General features: G+C 35.1%; 1 protein-coding gene across 1 annotated transcript in view; it reads right to left on the bottom strand.

Moving 5' to 3' along the window:
- The window catches only part of LOC148951494 (chloride channel protein 2-like), a 163,559-nt gene that overhangs the window by 131,007 nt on the left and 16,646 nt on the right, over nucleotides 1-15,906 (bottom strand). The window contains exon 3 of the mRNA XM_089090912.1: nucleotides 1,705-1,830. Coding sequence (XP_088947038.1) covers nucleotides 1,705-1,830 — 126 coding nt within the window. The remainder of the gene's footprint in view (nucleotides 1-1,704; nucleotides 1,831-15,906) is intronic.

Here is a 15,906-nt window from a genome sequence, read left to right as displayed (position 1 = left end):
ATAAAATGGTATGAGGGGGGAAATTTTCCTGGGGTGGAATACAAGAAAGGAATGGGTGGATATAATATTAAGTGATAGAAATTTTATGGGGATTAAAAAATCGGGTAAGTTTGGAGGCGCAGGTAAAACACCTAGGGACTATTTCTATAACATAATCTGGATTTAAGGATGTTTATTTGTTTATGCTTTGCATAATGTTATATTTTTTGCATTAGCCATGGCCCGTAAAGGCTTTTAGAGTAGTGAAATAAAAAAAAATACAAGTTTTTTCAACTGAAAGTAAGGAGCAATATTAAAATTTAAAACAAACAGAAATCACACCATTTATGAAGGGGATTGTCCCCTCCTCAACACCTCGCTCTTTACGTTAAATTTTTCTACTTTTAAAAAAGCTTCTTATTGTTCTAATTAAACGACCCTTGTGTTTCAGAAGTCGTTCTTAAAGAATGGGAATAATTTAAACTTGAGCATAAAGAGTGAGGTGTTGAAGAGGGGGCAATCCCCTTCATATAAGTAATAATTTTTGTTCGTTTTAAGTTTTATCCTTACTTTCAGTTGAAAAAACTTGTTTTCTTTTGTTATTTTCTGATCATTTCTAAATGATGCCCGGAAATCTGGCCCCATTTCCACGGAAAAATTTCCCTCTCCACGGAAATATCCTCTAGGCAATTCAATCCCGGTGAAATTTTACCCATGACAATCACCCTTAACAGCTCCACGCGTAAAATTGAGATGGAAAAGAGAAATCAAGACATATAAAAAGAATTTTGTTTAGGAATTTTGGCGAATTCCCCCAGTGTATATTTTCCCCAGATAAGTTCACCCCTGGAAACTCCCCTCCCCATGGAAAATTCCCCCGTGAAAAAAAACAGTCGATAACCCCCCCCCCCCCCAATACGGAAATGTATACATACTTCCTAATAACAAATACTATGCTTAAGCAATGAGAAAATTTTATAACTTAAAGACCTTTCCCCTGGGGCTGTGAGGGGGAACCAAGTTATATCCAAAGGTATTATTATTGGGCTTTCGGGCAATTACGATGAACAAAATGGCTATCTCGAAAATTTGATCGGACGATTTTGGTAAAACAGGGGCGGGGAGGGGGCCTAGTTGTCCTCCAATCTTTTGGTACCTTAAAAAGGGCACTATAACTTTTAATTTACGTTCGAATAAGCTCTCTTAAGATGTTCTAGGACCACTGGGTCGATATGGTCACCCTTGAGGAAAAAAAACAAACGAATAAACACGCACCCGTGATATTTTCTTCTAGCAAAAAATACAAAATTCAGCATTTTTGCAGATAGGAGCTTGAAACCTCTACAGTAGGGTTTTCTGATGCGCTGAATCTGATGGTGTGATTTTCATTATGATTCGATGACTTTTTGGGGTGTTTAAACCCCCCCCCCTTTTTCGAAAATCAGGCACAGTTTTCAGGTTCGTAGCCTTTAAGGGGTAAGACTAAACTTAATGAAACTTATATATTTGAAATCAACATAATAATCCTATTCTTCCGATACATCTATTGGTTCAAGATTCCGTTTTTTAGAGTTTCGGTTACTATTGAGCCGGGTCGCTCCTTACTAACAGTTCGTTACCACGAACTGTTTGATAAATATCACATCATACCAAGAAAGGCATTAAAAAAACTCCATATTTATGTCTAGTGATCAGCAAATAAGAATTAATAAGATAAAAGCTTACCAATTGCTTGCGGTGCAACTAGATGAACAAATCCAGAAGAAAATAATACCAACAATACAGGAACTGATATCCACGCAAAATATTTGGATGTAGGATCATATGCTAAGTCGTATAAATATATTCGAGCTAGAAGCAAAAATAAGAATAATCAGCTAAACTCCATCTCGTTCAGAATTGATTGCATTATTAGCAGGATTTAATAATGCTAAAATGTTTTATCATTTGCGTAAACTAACTAAATTTGCGAAAAAAGGTATTACATTGACATAACTCTGCACTGAATTATCTTAATTGGTGATTAAATAATGGGGGTGAAAGAGCTCGAGGTTTAACTTAATTGAATTGTATGAAAGTGCTAAAAGGGTTAAACTGCTTACCACTTAAGATAAGTCCGAGGGGGTGGTAACTCTTGCGCAACTTAACATAAATTTGGAATAACATCAACTGTATCAATCTATGGAAACAACTGCTGAAAAGATGGTCATGGGACTTAACTTAGCTTCACTTCTTGGCTGTGTTCTGTATAATACACAAGTACCATTTGAACAGTGTTCCCAATATAGAATATGGTTTAGCATTGGGATATGCTAAAAAGTTGAAACGAATAGAGTCATAGGCGCCAAGAAGACCTTATAGCTTGACCTAGCTTTACTCCTAGACTGTGTTCTGCATAATACACAAGTATCAATCGAGCAGTGTTGTCAATAAAATATGCCTTAGCATTGGAATAAGATAGACATTTGAGATTAATAGAGATGAATATGTAAAGAAAATAATTTTAACAAAGAAATTCAGAACAATCCTTAGGAATCCTTAGAAAGCAACTAGTGTGATGATTAGGGATTGTAACCACCAAGGACAGTAACCATCAATAACCCTAACCACCAACTACCTCAACCTCCAAGGACCCCTATCCCCAACCTCCAAGGGGCCCCTCCCTCCGACTTTTTGGGCCCTCCCCCCATTTTCTTATACTTTTTTTGAAGTTTTTTTTTCAATTTTCTTATTATTTTTTTAGCATGGTATTTCTTTTCAACTTTTTTTTACATGTCTTAGAATGACATAAAACATACTTAAAACATAAGAAATTCACATTCACTATTTTCCAAATTCAAAGTGAAAATGATATAGAAATGTTAGTCGTTGCTTTTACTATTAGGAAAATAAGGATTGTAGTAGTACTTTTTTTTATGGACTGCATTTTTTGGACTTAGAAATTATTCCACTTTTTTTACATATCTTAAAATAACATGAAATATGCTTGCGACTCTACCAATCATACTCTACGCTTGCTCATAGACACGACACGGCTTTCCCACTGGTACTCTGTGGCAGGTTATCGACACTACCTAGTTTATTGCATGTATTAAATCAGTAATTTTTAAGCAGTGGAAGGTAATTCATATCTTTAAAAAAGTGGAGATGAAGCATTTTAAGAAAGTGTGTTCACATGATAGTGTTATTAAAGCATTGAATGCTGACAAGGATAAGTATTTGAACTATGAAACAAGTAAAAGTGATACCACTCTCGGAAACGTACGCGTGTATTGTCATGACAGTAAGGAATTAAATTCCTTTGGAGTGCCAAAAAAATTCAACTCTTATATTGTTGGATATGCAAGATTGAGATCTCCGGAGATTATTTCACTCAAAGAGAATGTCAGCATAAAAATATTCGTCGATGAAAGAGGACAACTCCATGCTACTGTTGCTGGTAAAACATTACCTACTGATACATCCTATCGTGAGCTTTCGGGTATTAGCATTCAACGGAAGGTCAAAAGAAGACAGGCGTACTCTTCTACTAATATCACAAACCATATCTTGTCTACGTGTCGGAACTGTTACCTGTGTAAAAATAATGTGGTAATAGACAGTGAAATTGCTGGAAAAATAAAAAGGGCATTGGTAGAAAATATCACTAAGGAATATAAAGATGAATCGATGAAAAAAAAGTGCCAGAAAACGTTACTACTATCATTGATCAAACAGTCAATGAACCAAATAATACCGAAAACTAAACGCATATTGAACCTGTCGGTGACACACCAGTAAAAATTGTGTATGACTCAAAATGGAATAATTATTATTTTGTAGCAATAGAAAATTTTATTTGTAGCGATGAAAAAATTGGCTGGCTATACTAAGTATGGTACTAAATACTGACTGCGTTAAAGGCGATATTATGCCCAAAGGTCGTGAGCTTACACCTTGTAATTTCTCCGATAGCGCCGCTTATAGCGCTGAAGATTATGCCAACAAAGCCTGTGCCACCCTCAATTATTGAGTGAAAATAAAATGTACAGCCATGTAAACGTGGCCTCTTTTTCTTGAGCTATCTGGAGATCCGATTCCCTGGGAACGTTACCTTGGAGACATGCGAACTAATTACCCATTATTAGGCTATATCCAGACATATAAAATTAAATAAACACAGATAAAAAAAGCGATAGATTTATTGAAACTTACATATTTAGGTGAAAAGCAGTGGGTCACTCCAAATGACAATAACGGTGACCGAGATACAAAAAGAAAGAATTTAAGACTTCTATCTGAAAGGTCCTTCTTCTATATTACGAATCTCGTCAAAAAGTATTTTTACCCAACTATCAAACGAAGCTTTTCAGTCTTGCGCTGTAAGAACTGGCTTACAATTGGCCCGATTGGTCCAAGGATGCAAACCTTTTGTCCAATAAATTATTTTAAATATTTCTGATGATTTAAGTGTTCACATGGTTCTTACCATTTAAACTTCCTTAGAAATATTGTGCGTAGCATTTTTTTTGTTACTAATTATCTTAGCGAAATTCGAACGGCTAGCGTCGTTGTTTGAATGAAGCTAGAATGCAATTTCTATTTTTGCTGATAAAGAATTTAGACTCTTGGAAGTGGTATTTGAACTCAATTATGGGACGTTTAATTTCTTGTCCGAATCATCTTTAGAAGGAAAGAATCTTGTATTTTAAATATATCGCATTTTGCTCCCGGTACATATCACCCGACCCATTAATTAATGACGCCCTGTCATTAGTAATTGTTTGCCTTTGGGCTTTTAAAATGTTCGCCATCTATTAACTATTTCTTCTACATAATTGTTTTATATTTATTTTATGTCTTAATCAGGAGTGCTAAAAATTTTCTCTATTACTTTTCTTATTTTATTCTACATCCCTATCTAAAATTCATCTACCGGACTAAGATTATTCATGGTTCTAGGCTAGCTACTATACTAAAGATTTTTTTTTTCAATTTTTGCAAGGCTTTTTTTTGATTTTGCTGTCTGTATGACACACTACTTACTATCTATGCTACATTAATTGAATAACATGATAACACTACTCCTAATTCTACATGGACGTCTAGCGGTACATACATGAATGATTTATAACAAACAATATCGGGTTTGCCCTATTCACTGGTAACATTAAAACATTTTCACGTTTTGGAGTTTTGAGTTATCAAAGTTATTAGGAAGTAACATATGTAAATTCACATCTATTTCATCACCTTCGAGTCTTTAGTGTACTCCATACTTCTGTTGTAAATTATTGTCCTTCACTCTTTTTTGTCTTGGCAAAAATTTTGAAGCATTTATGTTATGGTTTCTTCATGGAACAGTTCGAGCCTGATTGTGTTCACACGACATATCTTCTCTAATTGTCAACTGGGAAATGATGATTCCCACTACAGGTGTTGGCATATGCTATCAGAGTTCATTCTCACCTGCCTTTTTTTGATAGTTCATAGGGTGCCTTATCATTAAGGGGTCGAACAATGGGAGTACGTATATTTTCTTCTCAGCATATATTTTTTTAGGATATTTTGATGCACATAGAGAATGTATTCTCGCGTAAAATTGTTCATTTGAGCCTTTTATAAAATAGTTAGCTCATGGCTTGCGTCGATTAAACTTTGCGGTGATTCCTAGGTTAATCACGGGGGAATTGAAGATTGGATTTGGAACGGGTTGACATCAAACTATAGTGACTCTTTCAACATATTGTCTTTAATTTCAACTTCAAATATCTTCAAATATCGTTAAATATCATTTAACTTCAAATATCATCACTATACAGTCAAATGATTCTGGGATTCATAATGATTGTCAAAGGCGATATCTATGTATTTATATCTTGTACTGATCGAAGGGGTTCTCCGAATTAAACTTCAAATTGTCTTTACTTTCAACTTCAAATATCTTCAAAAATCATTTATGTGATTATATAGTTCGATAAAGCACTGGAAACTGAGATTCAAATATAATGTTACCTGATGCGTAATATGGTTTGTGGTTGAAGAAACAATGATCAAAGGTAACTGTTGTTTTCGTAGACGAAGCTGGGATGAAAATTGCCTGGAGTGTATGGAGAGTACTCTTCGTTGGTTGAGGTATGATGAAAATAGATGCTACTAGGTTGTATCTGCACTAAGCAACTCATTGTAATGCTCGATATCCAATGTGTCAATCCACTTCCTATAATAAAAATAACAAGGCAGAATCACACGTTCTTTAAAGTAAATACTCATAGTACGAATAAGTCACGCATTAATTGGGTACATAAACCCCACGCTACGAGACAGAGTTAAATAAATACACCAATATTAGTACTCACAACAAAATTTCTTTTGTTTGTAATAAAACGACATAGTTCAGATTGGGAAATCTAAAACAGAGATGTCTTCAAATTTGTTTTGACAACGAAAACATCGATAAAGGGCTTATATAATTCTACAATACTTATTTAATAAACATAATTTACCCTACATTATTAAGTTTAAGGTCTAATTTTACAACATATTTCATGCCTGCGTTGTTGGCGCACATCCCCTCTGTTTATGAAGTGTATGTTGGAGCGTCATAGCCTCACGGTTTCACGTACACGATACTACAGTGCGGGAACGAGACATAACAAGGGCGAGTGGAAGTCTCAATACCCACTCTTTTCCTATTGTCGTCCCTATTTTTTGGCCTAGACGTTCTCATTGGGATCCCGGTTTAACCTCTGCATTTCAGCTGTTTCCCCATGTTCTTCTCTTGGTTTTCGTCTTCTTAGTTTCAGGATTTTTCCGTAATTACAATTCAACATTAGTGCCTCATATTCGCTTTTCGAATAAGGTAATTAGATGCAGGATTTCCAAGCTTGCCCGCGTAGATTTTAGTTGATGCTTGGCAAAAAATATAAGCGTAATGAAGAAATGACATCAATATCTTTTTAGAAGGCTATTGTTTGAGCAAACCCTTCAGTAGTAAATAAAGAAATATGATATTAAAGTCTTATTAGAATCCGTTAAGCGAAAAACACCTTCACATTATTAGGGAATTCCTTGTGGGTTTTACTTAGTCGCCATTGGACATACACAGGGTTTCAATCCATGTATCTTAACTGATCAAATGGTTTTAAAATTTTACATATTAGTATTGAGATATGAGTCCACATCCGCCGTGAAATTCTACATATAAACGTACCAATAGCCAACTATAGTTAAAGTTCGGATCGGATTTTTTGTATCCCTCCGTTTAAAAGTATTTTTGCCCCTAATATTGACTGATGGCCCATACATTAGGACTGCCTCTATACATTCTCCAGCTTATAATGTGTAGCCCTAATGAGTCATAATTAGTTACCATTTGATGTATACAGGGTTTTCTTATGCAAACTTCAACCAATCAAATGATTTCAAAATTTAAGCATCACTTTTGAGCTTTACAACAAATACCTGAATGCTCCATTTGTACTAGATTTATCTCAATTTATTATAATTAAACTGTTTTTAATCAAATTCAATTCAGCTTAAAAAAAAATTAAATATAGCTCAATTTAGTCAAACTCAAGTGCTTTAAAACATGAATACGGTCTCTGTTTAATGTACTTATGTCTTACCCTTGTTTTCTCCCCAAGCTTCCCAAGAAACATGGTCCAACGTCAGTTGTCATTCTCAGTAGACCACTAGCTTCCCACCTTTTGTTATTTTCTGTTCCCTGCTTGCTCTCTCTGATCACCAATGTTTTGAGATCACTGTATTATTGTTATTTTTTTCCCTCATTAATATTGACTTGGTTAACTTTACTTGTACACTTTTAAATTTATTATGGTCGATCACACGTTGATTTCCATAAGGGATTTGAAATTTGTCTTTACATTAATTAGGGATATTTCCATATGTCAGATTCTTTACGTGTTCTATCTGATGGCGTTATCATTTTCTCGTCGATATCTGGCGGTTTTTCTTTTTGGCTTTCCTAGCGAAATAAGGTAGAATTTTTTGTATTGTTTTTTCAAATATTCTTGGCTTTTTAATCTAATTTGTTTCCGTGTTTGGCTGCTGATGTCGGTCTTGATTTTCCTACTTCTTTAGGTACTATATGGTCTGATTCGCTCTCAGACTCTTCAGAACTGGTTTCCGACGAATCCGGATTAGAACTTTTAGAAGTGGCGCTTTTTTACGTATCACCTGTTCTTCCTTCGTAAATTTCTACTCCCTTGGAAGTAGAAGGTTTATTCCCAAAGTCCTCGTTTTGAGTTCTCTATGCGGGGGATTTTAAAGTTTCTTGAGAGCTATGAGAAGAATCAATAGTTTTTGCAGGGATTATTTACTGTTTGAAGGGCATGTCCTCAGGTGAATGGGGCAGTTTTTGCACTAGGGTTTCCCTCCATGAAGTCCACTGTTTAGGTTTGACCTTGGACACAGTTATATCAAGAAATTGACCTTACTGGTCATCCTTGGGAGTTTTATTCTCTGGCAATGAACTTTGACTCGTTTTTATGGGGAAATTTATTAGATCCATAGCTTCTCGCAGGTTTGTTTTAGTTGAATCTTTGGGGGAGTTTTCTTTACAGTAATACCGGGGGTTTCTACAGCTCTTTTTAATTCTTCCTGTAATGACAGGGGCCTTTCTCTGGGTGGTGCAGGGGAAACCATATCGTCTGGAAATCTTTTGGGGGGACAAGGGGTCGAAATTCTATCGGGAAAAAATTGGGTTTTTGGAGATATTGTATAACCTAATTCTCCTGCGCTCGCCTAAGAATAAATTTTTGGATCTTTTGACGCTTTTATTTCAGGAAAGAATCCTGGTATTAGGGATTTTTTCTTAGGAACATATAGATTTTTCATAGCAAAGAATTCTTCAAAGTTTTCCTGATCACTGTCATTCACAAAATAGTCTTGCTTGAAATTAAAGGGTTTTAGCTCTGCCAATCTTGACCTAGGGGGCTCAATTTCTGCATCTGACGAATCAGTAGAGGAGGGATGTGATACCCATCTCTCTGGAAATTTGGCTCTTTTTATTCTGCTAACATGCGCCTTGTAAGTTCTTCCACTATCGGGGTTTTCCATTTTAAAAGTATATTCGTTATCGTACTTTTTGACTATTCTGTACGGTCCAGAATATTTGTTGGAAAGTTTTTTGCCTTCCGTTTTTGCTTCGTTCTTTAGGTAGACGCTATCTCCTACTTTGAAATCTATACTCCCTTTGACTTTGGGTTGGTTTCATAGCTCTTGATTTATTTTACAATTTCCCAACTCTTGCCTAACTATTTTATAAGTTTTCCTCATTCTATTTATGAATTCTTGTTTGTAATCTTCTGAGATATTATAACACTGCCAAGATTCAATAATCTCATTATACGGGATTCTAAAATTACGACCAAAAAGTAAATAAAATGGATTGTATTTGGTTGTTTCGGAATAAGCAGTGTTGATTACGTTAGTTAAATAAGGTAAGAATTGATACCAGTCGTTCCTATTGTCTTTTTTATAAATACTTAATACGTTCGAAAATATTTTAGGCCTATTTTCTATTTTACCATTAGCTTGTGGGTGGTACGGAGCTGTCACCATTTTCTCTATATTAAGAAAACTCATTAAGTCTTTTGTTACTTTTGAAACAAAATTGCTCCCGTTGTCACTCTAAATTTTATTAGGAATGCCAAATTTTAAAAATAATTTAGCTAACGCCTTACTTGTGGCATATGCACCTTGATTTTTTAATGCTTTTGCAAAAGTAAATCCGGAAAAAGGATCTATAACCGAAAGAATACAAGTATGGTCTCTGCTGGAAACAGGCAAGTCTCCTCTTGCTCCGTATAAGTCAAATGAGATAATATTGAAGGGGTACTTTGCTACCGGGACCCTTCCCATTGGAGGATTAGGATAAGCTGGGGGGATTTTTCTTAAGTTACACGCTTGGCATGTACTTACAAATTCTTTCAGTTTTGTCAGTGCGGACGGCATGTAAAAATATTGTTTTAATTTATGGAACGTTTTCATTACCCCTAAATGTCCACCTGTATCTGAATGAAAATATTCAAATGCAGGCACTATTAAGTTTTGTGGTAATACAGGTATTATTGCGGTTTTGTTTCTATTTGTCTCAGCAGTCACAATTCTACACAGTATTTCTTCATCCAGATCATAGTAAAAATTATATATCTCTTTTCTAAGAGTTTTGAATTTATCCGGTAACGCATCATCATTCACAAAATAATCAATTAGTGCTACACACATTTCGTTCTTTTTTTGCTTTCTTTTTATATTTTCCAAAGACAAGGGACAATAGTTAATCTTATTTTCTTTTACCGTGTGTATGACTTTTTTTTTCTTACATCCATGTTTGCTCTTAGCATTTTTAGCGTTAACTTCATTTTCCTCAGTTTCCGGCGGAATATTTTCTGGGTATCTACTCAAAAAGTCACAAGCTGCATTTTGTTTACCTTTTATATGTTCAAATTCATAATCTAGGTCTTAGATTTTCATAATCCATCTAGCTAGAATGCCCGTGGGGTTTTTAAATGTGCGCAGGTACTGCAAGCTTTTATGGTCTGATCATAGTATAAATTTTCTACCAATTAAATAATGTCTAAATTTGTCCAAGTGGTGGATTATAGATAATAATTCTAAGTTTGTGGCGGAATAACTGCTTTTGCCTTTTGATAAAGTCTTACTCGAATAGCATATAACTTTTTCTATCTGTTTTTATTTAGGCGTTCCCTCTTGAGGGTTAGAGTTTTCTACCGGGATTATTTACGAAAGAATTGCGCCACTGCCTTTTGTACTAGCATCGGTTGTAACCGTAAATTCTCCGTTTTCGAAATCAGGGAGGGATAATATTGGTTAAGAAGTGAGTGCCTTTTTAAGACGGTCTAGGAATGTTTGAGCTTCCTGGAACCAGATAACCTTACGGGAGTTTCCTCTGATTAACTCTGTGAGGGTTTTTGCAATTTGAGCGTAATTGCGTACAAATTTTCTTAAGTTGCCAGTGAGTCCTAAAATTCCCCTTAATTCTTTCATGGTTCTGGGGGGCTTGAGGTTTTCAACACATTTTATTTTATCAGGGTCTGGGGATATCTCTCCTTGGGTTACTACTACTCCTAAAAATTTAATTTTAGGTTGAACTAAATTTACTTTCTCAGGCCGACATTTTAAATAGCCTTGTCTGAACTGCTCGAACACTTTAGCTAATGTTGCTAAGTGTTGTTCAGTGTTTTCTCCCACGCATATAACATCATCAACAAAATGAATGATATTCTTTAATCCTCTTAACAGGTGCAGTAGGGGTCTACATAGCGCGCTTGAACTTGTTTTCAATCCAAATGGTACTCTTTCCCATGTATTTAAATCATTCTCCGTTAAAACCTGGATTTGAACTAAACACGTCCCCTTTTTAATTGTAATTGTATCATTTTCGTGATTATTAGTTACCCAAATGAAACCTTCTCCTTTGTCATAAGATACGATGTGTTCCTCGCATAACCGATTTCCCGGTCTTTCCGACGGGGACACCAGCCACATTACTGATTTGGTAACCCCTGACCCTATCATCTGTGATATTTGAATGTTTTGAATCGTTTTGTGAAGGACGTCTGTTTTCCTTATCGCGAATCCATAATATTGCTCTTTATTTTCATTGTTTATTAGATTCATAATGGCGCTATGCTGCACCATTGAGGCATCTTGCGGCGTCACGTTGGGTTTTACTATGTTCTTCCATAATTCCGCTATTTTCTTAATTTCGTTTGACCTGTACTGTCGCATATCTCCTATTTTTATTTTTGCAGATTCTATACTTTTGTTATTTAAATTTACTTCATTTCTGCAATGTCTCTCAGGGTAATTGAACAAATTTCCAATTATGCCATGTCTTTGCGAGACACGAGGTTCAAAATACTGCGACATTATACCACCATAAATTTTGTTTACTGTTACGTTGTCTTCGTAACCTCTGTTACGATTTCTTAGGGTAGAAATTTCTTCCCCTACCTTAGCTGGGTAGACAAGTCTCTCATTTGCTACGTCTAATAGTATTCTATTGGACCTTAAAAAATTTGTGCCTATGATTGCTTCATATGGAAAGTTATCGCATATTATAAAATTTGTCATAAAGGTCCTATTGTCTCTTTTTACGTTTAGGCAAATTGGACCTTTTGCGTCCAATTTATGGCCTGTCACACTCATTAAATTTGGATCATTAGGGTTCTTAGGTCACCTAATATGTAGAGGTAACATATTAAATACAAAAGAGTTTATGATACTAATCGTTGCACCGGAGTCAGTCAAGGCGTTAAAAGAAACATTTTCTACACAAAAATTATTAAATATAGGTAACTTGTTATTAATATCACTACAAAAAGTCACTAATATTGTCTTGGACCTATTAAATATTCCGGGCACCTTCTGGGTCCAATTTATATTTCTGAGGGGCCTGAAACGTTTCCCTGAGAATTTATTTCATGTGTCGGTGCCCGTAATAGATATTCAGACGTATGAGTTTCCGTAGGCATATCTAGTTGATTTACGTCTGTCTGTCTTCGCCATGTATTATTATGGTAACCTGGATGTCTCGTGTCAGTGCTGCTTGCTGGCGCTGAATGCCAATGCCGTTGGCTTGCAAAATTTTCATTTCCCATCGGCAAATTTTCGTGATTTCTATACTGCATTCTCACATTATATTGGCTTTGGCGAGTATTTGGGTTTTCAAATCGATAATTAATTTGTCTGTTGGGGGCAGGGCTATGCAAATTTGGTTGGTACGTATTATAAGGTACTGATTGGTACAATCCCCCCTGAGTAAAGTACATTGCATGACTGATGCTAAAGTTTATTCTTCCGACCAGATGATTGCTTTAATTGTGCTCAGTATCGACAACAATTTTTGGCATGCCATTGAGGACGAAATAGCAATCTCTCGCGATATGGTCAACACTGTTGCAATGACAGCATCATATTATTGTAGGGTTATTTTCGTGATTGAATTGTTTGATAGGCTGAAAACGTACTGTTTTCTGCCTAGCGAGTTCTTGCGTTTTATTTCTTTGTGGTATTGGGGAGTTATTCCTTGAAAAGAAATAGGGGGATGCCTGATCGCCCTTGAAGTTTATGTTCGCATTTGAATCGCCTAGGCTATTTATTTTTGCTTTACTATGATTTGCGACCATCGTATCGACTTCGATCAATCGCTCTACCTCCTGAACTGCGAGATCCAGCGTCTGTATATTCTTGGATATTACCACTCTATATAATTTTGGGGGTAGGCCTTGCAAATAGATATTTAGTACGAATATTTTGTACAATTGCCCAGAACCACTTTCGTATTTTGCCTCTACAGAAATGCGTATATTATCCAGGTATTCACTTATATTCTGTGAAAAGTCAAAGCTTACTGCTCCTTGTTTTAGTTTATTTATGGAACTGGTGTCTATAAACCTATCTTTAAATGCTTTTAGCAAGTTATCGACCGAATTTATTGGCAAGCTGCCGTTATTGCCTAGGGCATGTTGTGTTTGTCTTAGGAAGGTTAAGGCCTGGCCTTTTAATCGTAGTAGGAGCATGTCGACTAACGCTCCTAGGTCTGTTTTTGTTAGTTGTACAAACTGGGTCAATTGGATATTAAATTTGTCAATATCTGATTGACCATTGTATTCCGGGATAGATTTTGCTATTTCTATATTTTTCGCGATTAACTTCTGCACTATTAATAAGTCATTAAGTTTGTCCGCCATTGTTTGTTTTTATTGAATAAATTCAAAATAATTTTTTATTTTTCACTTAACCTATTTGGGGGAGGCTATTATCTCCTATGAGATATCTAAAGGGTTTCCCTGTAGTAGCTTAGCGGCAATAGGCCTAATCACTTTACTTATATGTCTGTATCGTTCCTAATAATTAAAATTACAAAGTTTATAGCCTAATTAGTTCGTAAGTTTTCCTCCAATTTCCGAACCACACCAAATGTAGCGATAAAAGTTTTGCATGGCATTTGTAGCGATGAGGATTTTGTGGCCGTCCTAATAGCGGTATTGAAGATTGATCGCATCAAGTCTAAAATTATACCTTGAAAGCCGTGAGGTTATACCTTATAAGTTCTCCGATAGCGCCGCTTATAGCGCTGAAGATTATGCCAACAAGGCCTGTGCCACCCTCAATTATTGAGTGAAAATAAAATGTACAGCCATGTAAACGTGACCTCTTTTTCTTGAGCTATCTGGAGATCCGATTCCCTGGGAGCGCTTCCTTAGAGATATGCAAACTAATTACCTGTTATTAGGCTAAATCCAGACATATAAGATGAAATAAACACAGATAAAAAAAAGCAATAGATTTATTGAAACTTACATATTTAGGTGAACAGCAGTGGGTCACTTCAAATGACAATAACGGTGACCGAGATACAACATGAAAGAATTTAAGACTTCTATCTGAATGGTCCTGCTTCTACATTACGAATATTTTCAAAAAGTATTTTTACCCCAATATCAAACGTAGCTCTTCAGTCCTGCGCTGTAAGAACTGGCTCATAATTGGCCCAAGTGGTCCAGGGATGCGAACCTTTCGTCCAATAAATTCTATTAAATATTTCTGATGATTCAAGCGTTCACACGGTTCTTACCATTTAAACTTCCTTATAAATATTGTGCATAGCATTTTTATTTTATTAATTATCCTAGTGAAATTCAAACGACTAGCGTCGTTGTTTGACTGAAGCTAGAATGCAATTTCTCTTTTTGCTGATTAAGAATTTAGACTCTTGGAAGCGGTATTTGAACTCAATTAGGGGACGTTTGATTTCTGTCCGAATCATCTTTAGAAGGAAAGGATCTTGTATTTTAAATATATCGCATTTTGCTCCCGGTACAATTTTACTGATTACGAACTAAGAGAAGACAATAGCTACAGTATCAAGAGAGAACATGATGAAATATTTTATAGAATAGATTCAAAATGTCCAAAGTTGTTCATTGATATTAATAATGTATAATAATATATTTTTTGTATTAATATTCTACATGTAATTATTTCATTAAAAATATATCAGGCATTACATTGTTATTTTTTCATAATTTTTAGAGTATGCTAGCAAATCAAACGTTTAGAATGTCTAACAAAAGATCGGAGATGTAAGAAAAGGAATTTGCATACATCGTATGTCGGATAGATACGTTAACATAGAGAAAATCGAAGCATCAGAATGAATAAATTCTTTATCAACATCTTTTGTCAGATAGGTCAGGATAAAATTGATAAAATCTAAGAATCAGAGCGAATAGATTCTTTATCAATATCCTTTGCCAGATATGTCGGTTAACATTATCAAAACCTAACTGTCAGAGTAATGAAATTCGGTATCAATATCTATTGCCAGATACATGGGATAACATAGAAAAAAAATCTAAGTATCAGAGTGAATAAATTTTTTCTATAAGCATCTTTGTCAGATACAACGGATAAAATTGACAAAATCTAAGTATCAGAATGAATAAATTCTTTATCAGTATTTTTTGTCGGATACGTCGAGTAAAATTATTAAAATCTTAGTTTCAGAGGGAGTGAATTCTTTATCAACTTCCTTTGAAAGTCAAATCAGAAAACATTCAGAAAACCTAAGTATCAGAATAAATAAATTTTATATCATCGTCTTCTGTCAGGTATACTTGATAAAATTGAGAAAATCTAAGCATCAGAGTGAATAAATTCTTTATCAATATCTTTGTCAGATACAATGGATAAAATTGACTAAATTTAAGTATCAGATTGAGTAAATTCTTTATCAACTTCTTTTGTCGGATACATCAGATAACATTTGCGAAATCTAAGCATCAGAGTGAGTAAATTCTTTATCATCGTCCTTTGTCAGATATGCCTGATAAAATTGAGAAAATCTAAGTATCAGAGTTAGTAAATTCTGTATCAATATCTTATACAACGGAT

This window comes from Artemia sp. Qi Xiang Cuo, chromosome 6 (genome assembly GCF_049724085.1).
Source record: "Artemia sp. Qi Xiang Cuo chromosome 6, ASM4972408v1, whole genome shotgun sequence".
Lineage (NCBI taxonomy): Eukaryota > Metazoa > Arthropoda > Branchiopoda > Anostraca > Artemiidae > Artemia > Artemia sp. Qi Xiang Cuo.
This window is presented reverse-complemented; position numbering and strand designations above follow the sequence as displayed.